At 39.2% G+C, this 14,035-nt stretch overlaps 1 protein-coding gene across 2 annotated transcripts in view; it reads right to left on the reverse strand.

Annotated features, from left to right (window-relative positions):
- ICE2 (interactor of little elongation complex ELL subunit 2) overlaps positions 1-14,035 on the reverse strand; it is a 39,173-nt gene that overhangs the window by 11,368 nt on the left and 13,770 nt on the right. For both annotated transcript variants that reach the window (XM_040969086.1, XM_040969087.1), the window contains 3 exons: positions 9,794-10,781; positions 8,340-8,515; positions 4,262-4,391 (listed from right to left, as the gene is read on the reverse strand). In XM_040969086.1, the coding sequence (XP_040825020.1) occupies positions 4,262-4,391; positions 8,340-8,515; positions 9,794-10,781 (1,294 nt within the window). The remainder of the gene's footprint in view (positions 1-4,261; positions 4,392-8,339; positions 8,516-9,793; positions 10,782-14,035) is intronic.

A 14,035-nucleotide genomic window follows, 5' to 3' on the forward strand; every position in this document is an offset into this window, starting at 1 on the left:
CAAGCTCAGCGCATTTGCAGCTCACTGTCATCCCCTGCAGTCTTAATTCTTTGCCACACTGTAAGAAATTGCACCTAATGTGCCACTACTAGAGTTCTTGATCTGCTGGTCATCAGGTCTGATAGCCACCCAGACCTATCTTGGGTGCAGCCTGCAGGATGCCACATTGTTGCAGTTTGCTGAGCCAAAAATGAATTCACTTCCAGCTCACTGAATGAGCAGTACTGACCATAGCCCTTGCCTCCTTAAACAAAATTAGGACCAATACAGCTCTAGGGGGCGGACTGGGTTGTGAAACCCACCCTGTTCCTGCACTGTGCATTTGGGATCTGCTGCTCTGTCTCTGCTCCTGGTCAAATCAAACAGACCAGAATGACGGGCAGTTCTTCATCTGGGTTCACCTTCTGCATCCTGGTCAAAGTCCCTTCCTACATGGTTGCTGATGTAGTTATGGCTGCCAGTGCAATTTGGATCACCACTTGAAAAATGCTGCTGGGATATCTGTCTGCAACACCTCACCATTGTGTCTACCACTTTCCTGTGTCTGTCAGTCTCTAAGTATCCCCCTGCTGTTGTTTTGTCCTCTCCTAGTTCTTGGAATGTGCCCTCTCTGCATTACACTGGTTGAAGTTTCTCAGTCTGTTTAAATGTGTCTTTACTCTATTCCACCATCTTGATTCTCCTGATAACATGCATTTTTAAAAAAGCATCAGGCATGTTCTAAAACAGGTTGAGACACAACACTGAAGTTGTGTAATTAGCCAAAAAAGAGTGATATGAAAAATAAACCTGAGTTACATGTTATACAATCACTTCACCGTAAATACCATGCTGTTGTAGCATGGTTCAAGCAGTTGATGCTGAAAATAATACTGTTTCTGTTCTTTTATTTCATTTGAAATGCCCATTATTTAATCAAATTATCTAGGAAGCTGATGTCAATCACTGGGACAATAAAGTATGTGCATAGTTTAGCATTCCATTTTAATATTCAGCACCCTTTCATTTGCATAATGCTCAAAGAAATTTAATTAGAAGCATTTTTACTAGAAGGCTTCCTTCCTAGACAGCAAATCCATTAGTTCCCACTCCTACTCGTAATTTCTGATGCCAAGCTCTGATTTCACCTCTGCATTTCTAACACTCATTATACAATGACATTTCTAATAACAAAGACACATGTTAATGGCTTAATAACTATAAAAAGAAACATTACATGCAATAAAAATATTTGGCTTTTCACTAAATACTTCTTTCAGGAAACTCACAGACTTTCTCTTTATAAAGATTAATGCAATGAAAGCAGGTATACTACTGTAATACACCAAATACGGTATATCAAACATAACTACAGTGAAAATATCTTAGTGAATGCTCTGGGCGCCCACCTCTCTGAGAGGATCACAACTTTGCACGCTGCAGCGTTCTAACCTGTGGGCCTGAAGGGATTAAGACACATGCTTGAGAAGTTCATCTCCTCAGTGCTCCGGGAAGCTGAGCAACACTGGGGAGGGCAAAGCTTCCCAGCCTCTGGCCTTGGACAGAAGCAATCTGTGTACTTCAGGGCACTTCACAAATCTGTTTCAAATGCATCAAAGTTGGTAAGCAGTGCTTTGTGCAGTACAGAGCCTTTCGACACATGCAAACACACATCCAGTTCATACAGACAGCACTCTGGATGTATACAGACCACACAAATGATCATAAGAAAGAAACTTGGAAAGTGAATAACTGATGAGAAAAATCATCATTGCTCTGCTCCTTTACACCTTCTGTCAAAACATTATAAATATTCCCATTGTAAATAGAAGGGAAGTGGAAAATATCAAACTATCTATTTAGGACACTACGATTTAAAACATTAAAATGCCGAGAACTAGTTTTTTTTCTTCAATGCTATCAGCAGCAGTTAGAACAGTGTCTGCTGCCTTCTTGCACTCTCACGGTAGAAAGCAAGCACCATCTCTGTTGTAGCGAATCACAGTACTCCTGCAGTACTCGTACCAGCTTCCCACATCATGTCCTTCGTACTTTCAACGTTACAACGTGGGGCCAGAAGTACCTTAATATGAAGTCTTAGATATATTTAGTACAGCATGTAATGGGGCTTTTAAAAGCAACTGTGTGTGTGTGTGTGTATATATATATATATATATATTTTTTTTTAATGTTGTTACAGTCCTCTTTAATAAAGAAGGACACTCAGGAAAACCACTGGAAAGGCTTAATGAAGTGAAGATTGATGGCAGTAATGTACACTGCATATACATCCTTCACTGAAATAAAAAACAAATGATCATTTAAAACAGTGTAATAATATATACATTTTTCACCAGTTTCACCTAGACCGAAGATACCATCTCCCCATACTAGACGAACGGCTCCAAGGTGGACAGGAATGAGTGAGGATGGCCAGCACACAGTGCAATCGTCATGCAGGAATTTTAAGAACAGCAGAGCCACCTAGGCACGCCAGGTCTCCAACGTGCCTTGGCTACAGACTTACTACACCCCCTCCTTGGAGGAGGGAAAGAGACAAAAAAAGGAAGCCAATTCAAAGCCCCAACTCCTATTTTAGGTGAGCAAAATGTCCAGGTTGCTCCATGATCAGCACAGTGTTCAGCCACGCTCTGACAGTGGTACACGGTATAGGTTGTTTAACCAGGCTGTGCCAGCCTCCGGATGGAAGGGTCTGACTTACACAAGGCTGTCCCTTTAGAAAAACACTAGTGACCCTCACAACTTTTGCATTTTTGTTTTCTCACGGGTGAAACTAGAATAATGGAATTTTGTCTGATTTTTTTAAAAAGATATACAAGTTATTTGTGGGGAGCTGTAGGAAGCCTGCAGCCCACACCCTAGAAGGATGGACGCTGAACTGCTGCTTCCTGCTGTGGTAGAAAAACAAGTTTCAGGAAGTCTGCTGTGATTGGCCCAGGGGTGCGTGGATGGCACATGGATAGCGCATGATCTGTGTGAGGATTGGCCTGCCTACTGCGTGCAGAGGTGACCTTTACGCTGATTGGCCAAGTTACCCAATATAAGGGAGCCAGAGAGAGGGAGAGAGAGAGAGGGAGAGAGTGCGCCTTGCCAAGATGTAGCTGCTGCGTGCCTCGCGATGTGGCGGCTGCGCGGTGGCTGCATGGTGGCCACTGTGCAGCCGCTGCGCACTGGTTTTGCTGTGTCATCTCTACAATAAAGGTTCCACAAAGACAACGAGTGTCTGGGTTTGACTTGCTGGCCAAGGGACCCCGACAGTTATTTCCTATTTTGATATCAGTTTTTCAATAAAGTTTCAATTATGGGCCAAAAAAGAATATTTAACAGCATGGGAGCTTGACCCATTAAACTTCTTAATTACCCATTAAAAAGCTTAAACTTTCAGTGTTTTAATCATGAATTTCCATTCTTTATCAGTATTTTAAAATAGTTTATTAAAAAATTTTTACTCTGCCCTACCTAAAATGGATGTGTTGGCAATGGCTTCCAAACAGTTTACATGATAACCATTAATGTGAGATCTTTTGGAAAAATGTGAAAAATTCTGATTATCAAAACTACTGCAAACCACTGTGGGCAGTGTGTAGCATGCGGGAGGCAGGGTGGGGGATTCAAGCAGTACCATTAGCCATCCACTTCCTTTGATAGTTAAGTAGAAGGACTGAGCTAATTATCTTATTATTAACATTCTCAAAAAATGTAAAAACAAAAAATTGCCTGATTATCCAAAAGGATAAAAACATTTCAAGCAAATAATCTTCTCATATACCAGCCACTGTGCTAAGCACTATGAGGACATGGTTTCCTTAGATACTGACTTTAAAATTACTTACTTATAATTGGAAAAGGGATGGATGGAAGAACAGTAAATTATAAAGTAGCAGCAAATCAAGAGAACTTAACGATAATGCACTGAGAGATCACAGGAAGAAGAGTCTGAAGAGAGAAGCATGAAATGGGAGGGACTGAGATGTTTGAAATAAAAAAATCAACAACAAAAAAATCTGTCATGTGTGGTATACTAATCGTGCATAAATCCAGCAAATGCCAATCAAACCGCTGCAGACCATGCCACAATTTTAGAAACACACATACATATGTAAAAACAAACAGTTCTTTCAGAAAACACAACTAGGTGAAAACATTAACATAATCACAAAATTTAAAAAGTATAGAATGAAAACGTTTACAATTGAATCTCTTATAAAAAGTATGAGTGTACAAGGGAATTAAAAAGAACAAAGACTTTTATGCAACTTACCAACGTAAAATGAGCTGTTTGAATGCAATAAACTTTCAGTCCATAAGCGACAAAGTTCACTTTCAGTCAAAGCTTCAACTCCATAACAACCTTGATATTCTACCTTTGGGAGCACATAAACTGGAGATTGCTGGAATGCAAGAATATGCATTCAAAGAGCCATTAATTTACCATTAACACAAAACATATTTGCCTATACAGCATAACCATTTCTTCACTCTTTCAATTGGAACAGATTCAGACAAAAAAATACATTTCAGTCTCATAAAGAGAATCCTTGAGCCCAGTGCGATGGTATAGTGGCTAAAGTCCTTGCCTTGAACGTACCGGGATCCCATATGGGCGCCAATTCTAATCCCAGAGGCCCCATTTCCCATCCAGCTCCCTGCCTGTGGCCTGCGAAAGCAGTTGAGGATGGCCAAAGCCTTCAGACCCTGGGAGACCTGGAAGAGGATCTTGGCTTCGGATTGCTCAGCTCTAGGCGTTGGCGATTGCTTGGGGAGTGAACCGTAAGATGGAAGATCTTCCTCTGTCTGTCTCTCCTCCTCTCTGTATACCTGCCTTTCCATTACAAATAAGTAAGTCTTAAAAAAAAAGAGAGAGAGAGAGAGAGAGAATGAATATATCCTTGGCAGATACAGGTAAGAGGGAAACAGATAAGAAATCTCGCACAGCCACTGCCAGCCCCACCCAGAACCAGTATCTCCTCATACATGCATACATACCATTTCTGTCAGGGAATGTACTAGGATCCTTAGAACAGAGGCTGTCTTACAAAACTGCCCAACAGTTCAAAGCTACATTCTGGGAAGCAATAATTGTAAAAGAAACAAACAAGCAAGCAAAAAAAAAAAATTCTTAGGAGATAAAAGTGGTTAGATTTTGGTTCCTGTGGGTCCTTAGTCACACTGTCTCAGACTCATGCTCTGAGCACTCATTTTCATTCAACCAGTGAGCATTAACATCAATGCCAATGGATGGCATCTTTGCAACAGGAAGATACTAAAGATCTGAGAAATCATCTATTCAGAGTGTATTCAGGTTGAATAAGTAAAATATATACTATTCTGAAAAGTTTATTTAGAAGTATATACTCAGGTGGATTTTCTTTGATAACACTGTCCCATCTAAACACCTAAGTTCTAAATCTGGCTCTAACCTCTGCATGTGTTCTACTGCCATCTCCAGGAAGCTAAGGGAAAGAAATTTTTATCTTTGTATTCAAATTTACAACCAAAATTTTCATAATGCAAAATTATATTCACTATTTTCTGCCCCCAATAGATGGCTTCTACTTTTCTCCAAAGTTTTTCTTGGTTTTCTGTCTTCCACTTTCTTACATAAGTTTTTCCTCATTTCAGACTTTAGATATATTCCTAAAGTGGTATCAACTGGTATTCTCTCATCAATCCCTTCACATTCTTTTTTTTCTTCCTAATATCTAGATCAAAATCTCTTCTCTGGTTCTAGAATGCCAACAAAAATTTTAAAATAATTGCATCTCATTTCTTGAGCATTTAAAAATATAGCACTTAGAACATTTGGCTAGCTGAAATAGACAATAACGGATAATATAAAATCATTTGAATTTACTTGGACTGGATTTCATAATTATGCTTAAAATTCGGTAAATTCCAGCTTTGTAATATGGTTCAAATTAGCCCCTTAAATTCGTACCATCTTTTGAAAATGGCTGCTGTTTAAGCTCTCCTCTGAAATGCAGCTCCTGAACACAGTTCTGATGAGGAAGTATAAATGACATTGGAAACTAAAATCTCAGCCACAATAACTTAGAAATGAAGAATTAAGGAAAACTGGAAGAGAGATGAAGTTTCTAAACATCAAAAGTTAAACAGATTTCAAGTTGGGTTTTAGGCAGGAAATACTGAGGATGCATCCTTATTTGACTAAAAAACACCACTTCCACAAATCTTTCTTTAACAATAATTGCCAATCCTCCACCTGCTGCCACTCTTCAGGTCACTCATTTATTTGGCACTTATTTGTTGTGTTTTTCTGGTATAAAACCTCTTGGAGACACACGCCTAAGACATGATTGGATGGGACAGAATTCTTCCAAGGGATTTAAGCCTCGTGCACTGAAACATTACAAATAATGATGGGTACAATGTAATAGCTACTCAGTGGAAATTTCAAGTTTTACTCTTGGATTTGACACAACCAAAATAATAAGACTTCTTCTCAGACATCCTCTGGGCTAAACTGTCCTGACATTGCAATGAAAAATTAATTCTCTACTATAGGTAATGTCTTGACAGTTACTAATTTCACTTTAGTCAAGTGAATGACAATGTCCTTACCAAACTGTCTCATTCAAGAATTAAATGAGGATCCCAAATTTCCCAAGGCTATTCTTACTTAAGAGATACTGGCTATCAACAATTTCTAAGTACTATTGAGTGAAAGACAAACTCAAAGTGCTATAGGCTTACTGGATAGAAAGTGAAATGAGATTAGTCCAAAATAAACCAGAAAGACAGCAAACAAGAAATAAAACAAATTTGAAAATACTATCTGCAACACTGACACTACAGGCACTTCAGATATTCAACTTTAGATCTGTTAAATTTATTACAGTTAAATACAGATGAGAGAGGAAAAATAGCCAATTAAAATCTCCTAATTCACAGGATACTTACATTTACCCAAATGGAGATTAACATTAAACCTATAATATTTTATGATTCATGACTTTCCTATAAAAAGCACTTCCTTATCATTTAATTCAAAGCCTTCTGCGTTGCAGGACTTTCCATTTGGAGGTAGGCACCTGATGCAGTAATTAAGCTACCAGGTGGGACATCTACATACCACACTAGAGTGCCTCGGTTCTAATCCTGACATTGGTTCCTATTCCATGAGAAAACAGGTGATGCCTTAAGATTTAGGTCCTTGCTACTCACGGGAACCAAGACTGAGTTCCTGGCCTTGACCTGGCTCATTTCTGACCTGCTGCAGGCATTTGTGGAGTCAGTCGGTGGGTAGGAAATTTAATTTCTCTCCATCGCTCTCAAATTATTACAAAGAAACTCACAAAATTCTCTGCTTAAACCTAATAATGGAAACTAACTTAGAATTTAAAATAATTTAAAATAGTTTCATCACAATCTTCCTTGCAGTTAAAGAATAAAATATTATCAAATAAAAGTTCCACAAAGTTCAATGGATTCTGACAAGCAGAATATACATCTTAGGGCCTGCGCAGTTCTACCTTGTACATGGTGTGCTAACTGGTGTGGAAAAGTAAGCACTGATAAAAGAGAGGGAACACTCAATCAGGACCAAGGTGGGATCATCACCATATACACAATTCACCTAATCCCTATCCTCTCCAAAATATAAAATGGTCAATGAACAGACACCAAAAATCAAAAAAAAAAAAACAACCAAAATGGGGTACAATGATAAATGTACACACAGAAATCAATTCTAAGAGAAAGGTAGAGAAAGACACTTTAGTAGTTCTTACATCATTAATTATAACTAAGTATCTCTTAATTACAGGAATTGGCTAAACACAAAAAAGAGAAAAACTAATTTGAAAAGAGAATTTCTAATATTAGTTATAAAAAACCCACTGAAGTAGTTACTCAAATCTCACTGAAAAATGCTTTCCTGAGGAAAATAGTCATATCAACCCCTCCTCCCCAAAATGGGAGAAAAATGAAATGTGGTTTTCTAATACTTAGGGAAATATTTTAAATGCATGTGAAAGTCCATCTTTGAAAGTACCTGGACTTCTAAAATGACACATACTCACTTCTCATAACAAATGTTCAAATTCACATGGAAAACCAGGAATGTACGTGACAATCTAGATCAAACCAATGATTGTATAGTTTTCATAATTTCCACATAAGAATGTTACAGGCATTTATGAATATGTACATATCAACTTTATTTTAAAACTGACCTCATAATTTTACTACAAAGTTCAATCTAGTAATACCACAAGAGTAATCACCAATTTAAAAATAAAACATAAGATTAGCATATTAAATTGCTAATCATCTACTTATGCTATCACATTCTAACCCCGCCAAAAAAAACAACTTACTCTTCTGATTTTCTTCCATTTTTTGGAACGTGGTCTTGTCTCTATCCTCTGGACACTGCAACGCACGAGTAACAATAGGTCTTGCAGGCTAAATAACTTATAAACAAAATTTCCTTCCTGGGGAGCCGTATATTCTGATGTATCTTCAACATAGTCCTGAAGTTCATATGGCAACCCTTTAAAAATAATTTGTTATATTTATTTTGTTAACTCTTACCATGATTCAGAATAAAACAATTCAACCATCTTTAAATTTCTATCAACTTCAAATTTGTACTTTTTGTCTTAGGTTACTCTCATAGTTTTACTGTATAAGTTTTTTTCTACTGGAATTGCAGTAAGAGCTGAGATCAAATCTTTAAGGCCCTATTTTAAATGTAAACTTTGATAACTCGAGGCAAAACATAAATTACTGAGACATGGGGTCATTATGGTGTAACAACTGCAACCACATGTATGAGCATCATGTGGAGTTACGTGCTCAACGGCAGGCTCAGATCCCACTCAAGCAGCAGATGGCCCAAGTGTCTGGCACTTGCCACCTATGTGGGAAATCTGGATGGAGTTTCAGGTTCCTAGTTTCAGCCTAACTCAACACCCCAGACTGCCCAATCCTGGCAATTCTGGCCATTTTGGGAGTAAACCAGCAGGTGAAAGATATGCCCGTCTCTCCTTGTCACTCTGCTCTTTAAATAAATCTAAATTAATAAGGAGGCAAAATCTCATTTAAAAGATATCCAAAAGCCAATGTGTGTGTGTTTTTAAGATATATTTTTACTTGGAAGGCAGGTTTACAGAAAGAGAAGGACTGAGGTAGAAGGTCTTCCCTCTGCTGGTTTAGCTCCCACATGGCCGTAACAGGCAGAGTTGAGCTGCTACAAAGCTGGGAGCCTAGATCTTCTTGGTCTTCCATGTGGGTACAGGGGCCCAAAGAACTGCACCATCTTGAACTGCTTACCCAGGCTTAAGCACAGAGTTGGATCAGAGATGGAGCAATAGTCAGGGCATGAACCAGCACCCATGAGGGATGCCGAGGCCACAGGGTTGACAGCACTGGTCCAATATTTCTAATCTATGTAGGACTGAAGAACTAATCTATATTTATCTTACAAAAATAAAGTATACTATAGTCCAATACCAAATATAAATACACGTTGGAATGACTAACACTTGTAATTATTCCTGATACATTTCCTCTATATCAGGTTGGCAGACCATTTTACCTAAAACTTAGCAGCCACTCCAGGTGCTGAATAAACACTATAAAATCCATATACCTTTGCCTACTTATCTACAAAGGACAATTTGGAAGCTGAAATACTGACCACCAGATTGAAAACTTAAAACGTTATTAAGTAAAGATTATAAAAAAGGGTATAGAAAAGTGAAGAAATGAGGAAGAAAAATTTGAGGAAAAGGAACAGTGAAAGTTTTTTTTGCAAATATTTACTTACGTCCTTTTGGTTTCTGAAACGCAGAAGTCCACCCAAATTTTGGCCAACTACAGGCATCTAGAGGAGCTGAAGACTGCTCAGAAACAAACTGTTTAGAATTTTCTAAATTCATTAATGGCATCTCAGGTACCTTTTTAGAAATTGGCTTTAAGAGCTCATCCTGCATTTTTAAAATCTCTCCAACTGGATCAAATTTTTTATATACTCGTTTGATGGGCTTTTTTAAAATACAGGACTCTTCAGGAGCACAGGTATTACTAGTCTGGCTTGCCACAGCAGCTGGTACTGTGGAAGAATTTGGGCTAGCTGTTCTAGTACTTAAATTAGAATCCACAGCTGTCATCTTTCCAGTGCTGGTATTCTCACACTCTGTATCAATGATTAAGCAGTCCTCATCTGTATCACTACTGGACAGATTTTCACTTCCAGTTTTATCTGCCTCTAATGTCTTATCCTTTAAAGCATCTGCACTCTGCTGAACATGTAGTTTCTTGCTGTCAGCATGCATCTCATCTGCAGCTGCATCATTTTTATTAGAGCTTTCAGTTTCCTTAAGACATTCCAGTTGCACAGGTTCAGATGTTTTCAAGTCACTCTCTTTCATCAAAGACCTGTCAGACTTTGATATATTTTCACCACACGTTGCCAATTCCGGATCATCTTTACTTCTGCATTCCTCTGGGCCCTCATGCACACCAGTGACCAGCTGTTTCTCCTTCTGCAGTTGTTCCATCAGAATCCGAGACAAACTTCTGGAATTAGCTGCGACATCTGGTACAGTTGGTGTCACAGGTGTGGTTGCTACTTTGGGGGCTGCAGGAGAATCTGACCTGTTGAGCTCTGTAGAATTATGTGCCGGACTTGGTGATGTGGATGATTTGCTGGTGGTTACTCCAAAAGTTTCAAGTTCTGTAACATCATCATCAAATCCCAGATCCAAATTTTCAAGAGACTCAATTTTCCGGCAATCATTAACTTCACTGGACATCTTAAGAGAACATATTAGCAAATTATTAGTCAAAGTTTCAGATCACTCTTCACTTATCCATCCCTCCAAATACATAGCTCACATTCTTTAGAAGCAGAAAGCCTAGAAAGTTTGGTCTGCATCCTATACGGGAGTGACTAAGTTTGCATCCTCAGTTCCCTCTCTTTCAGACCTTGGGAGGCAGATGACAGTTCTGGGTAGTAGATCTAGATTGAATTCCTGGCTCCGAGCTTCAGCCTGGTCATTATGGCATGTGGGGAGGGTACCAGCAGATGGCAGCTGTGCTTGCCTCTGTATCTGTCTCTCAAGTTTTTTAAAAGGTAACAAATCCAAAGGCTTTTAAAGTTCATGCTTAAGAAGACAACAAACTGCTAGTAATTAACCACCTTCCTATTGAAAGGCACACATAAATAAATCTGCCAACTCAGCACAGGAAATAAAATAACTCATAAATTGCTAAAGCCTATTAATCATAGAATAAATGACTACAAAGAAGAAATGTAAAGTCAAATAGAAGGCAAGCTTTCATTTTTCCTACTCCAGTTAGTGTTCATGCAAAGATCTGTGCTCAACTGACCAAGAACAAAGTCTTTCCACAGAAAGCTGCTTTCCCCAGCAGCCTGTGAAGTACTACCAGCATCGGGCATATTCCTGCCACCAATGACTTTCTGTCCCCATCTGAGCAGGGATCGTGACACTGACATTCCATACTGCAGTGCTGGTTCCAGTCCTTATTGCTCCACCTTCGATCCTGCCACTTGCTAACTGTCCCTGGAATGGCAGCAGGACACAGCCCGAGTACTTGGGCTTGTGCCACCCATCTAGGAGACTAGGACAGAACTTTTGGCACCTGCCCATCCCTTTCCCCCAGCCCCCCATTCCAAATCCTTGGCCACTGAAGTCATTCGGGTTTGCCAACCAGTGGATTTAAGCTCTTTCTCCCCCTTTAAGTAAATAATCCCTTAGTTGGTATGGGGGATGAGGGGGCACGGAAGTGTAAGGGGACACAAATGAATACAGTGATTCAGAAAAGGTTTATTGTATTTTTGGGACACAAGTTACTAAGGCTACAGATTTTTATGTACTGTACTGTTTTTGTTTTGGTAAAGTATGAACTACAGACAGCTTTATTTATTCAATAATGAACTATCACCTCGGGCCCGGCGCGGTGGCGCAGTAGTTAAGGTCCTCGTCTTGCACGCCCGGGATCCCATATGGGCGCCGGTTCTATCCCGGCAGCCCGCTTTCCTTTCAGCTCCCTGCCTGTGGCCCGGGAAAGCAGTCGAGGACAGCCCAAAGCTTTGGGACCCTGCACCCACGTGGGAGACCCAGAAGAGGCTCATGGCTTCGGATCGGCATAGTATCGGCCGTTGCGCTCACTTGGGGAGTGAATCATCGGACAGAAGATCTTCCTCTCTGTCTCTCCTCTCTGTATATCCCGCCTTTCCAATAAAAAAAATAATAAAAATAAACTATCACCTCTCCAAGTACATAGAACCATAAGATGTCTCCTCAGTCTGGTGGAACACTTAAGATAAATGCCATGGAAATGTTTTTAAGGATTCTATATATACAATCACTAGCCTTACAGTTTAGAATCTGCAAGAAACATGCTACCAACAGTTATGTAGTGAGAAAGAAAGATCAAGGCATATAAATTCCTTAGCCACCATGAGCTTCAATTTCTCCAGTTCTAATACAGAAATTGTACGGTTATGTCAGACTTGTTCTAAAGATCAGACAAGACATTGTGTTTAGACAGTCTTCTGGCACAGTACCTTGCTCTTTTTGAAACAAAACACCTGGATCTGACATCATAGAGAGCAGGAAGAGTAATATCAGTGTTAGACAAAGTGGAAATCACCACAAAAGATTTTGGTCAAAAAAGAGTATTCTACTGAAAAAAAAAAAAAAAAAAAGAAGCTGATGATGAATGCACAAGGTCACAAAATGTGACACACAAAGTAACATCAAGATACAGTTAGGCAAATGTCTGGCCTAGAAGTTAGGATACCACCTGTGTCCCCACAGAGAAACTTAGGGTGACTCTGGAATCTGGCTCCTGATTCCAGCACCCTGGGAAGTAATGGGATGGCTAAAGTCACTGGGGTCCTATGCCCACAGGGGAGACCAGGAATAAGGTCCCAAGCCCCAGATTCAGTCTTGGTCAGGGGGAAGGCACAGTGGGTGTGTGGGGAGTGAACCAAGGGACGGGAGTACTCTCTAAGGAAAACATACAGATATATAGAGGAAAAAATACAAGGGAATCTGATCATTTTACCTGGTCAATCATAAAAGGTTTCTAAGTAAGCAAAAACAAACAGGAATATACAAAGCACGAACAATATTAATTAAATAAATGCAAATTAACAGTTGGAAAACTATTTACTAAAACACACTTTGGTTTTTAAGTCAAAAATATCTCTCTTCCCTCCCAAGATTGCAAGGAGCATTGGCAAAAACAGACTATAACTTAATACACAAAGTAAGTTTCAAGTACAAAGCAGGAACTGCTAAGGTCTTATTGGCATTCTAGGAATAAATAAAATTAGAAAGTTTTGAGATTTAAAACAATGTACTAAGCATTTGAAAATCAGTAAATATAAAACTTGAAATGATAATTACAGAATACACAGAAACAGAAATCAGAATATCAATCACTGGAAATCAAGCGTATGTAACGTGAGGTGTAACGTGATGCTATATCCTGCCACTTAGTACCCTGCAGTCCAAGTCCTTGATGGAAATCTGACCTTTGTCCTTTTAGTCTCAGGATGCTGTCAAAATTACAGAGCTCATTTTCTCAGTGGCCTGTGACAGTCCCTCCTTCTGGATTTCTGTCTTCTTCAGGACCTCACTATCCTGTTCGATCACTGATATCTGTCAGAAAGTTTTATACTTAACCCAGCATTTTAGCTGTCACCACGAGGACAGTTCATAGCTGAGGCCTACCATTGCAGAAATAAGCCTCTCTTATCACCTATTATCACTCTCATCCCTACTTCATATTCTTGTTAGTTTCCAACATTGGCCTCACCACACTAGTTTTCAGTAGATCAAGACAGATTGTAAAACAAAACATAAGTTGGAAGTATGCTTATGACATGTAATAAAAATATTAAGATGCAAATGGCAGAAAAAAAACAGTTACAGACAAAAAGGTTGGCATGCTTAAAACTACATGCACTCCTAAATAAAATTTTCTAAACATTTTGTTTTCTGCCTCACTTAAAATCTGTTCCTATTTCCAATCC

This window comes from Ochotona curzoniae, unplaced genomic scaffold (assembly GCF_017591425.1).
Source record: "Ochotona curzoniae isolate NIBS_2020 unplaced genomic scaffold, NIBS_Ocur_1.0 scaffold_4701, whole genome shotgun sequence".
NCBI classification, from domain to species: domain Eukaryota; kingdom Metazoa; phylum Chordata; class Mammalia; order Lagomorpha; family Ochotonidae; genus Ochotona; species Ochotona curzoniae.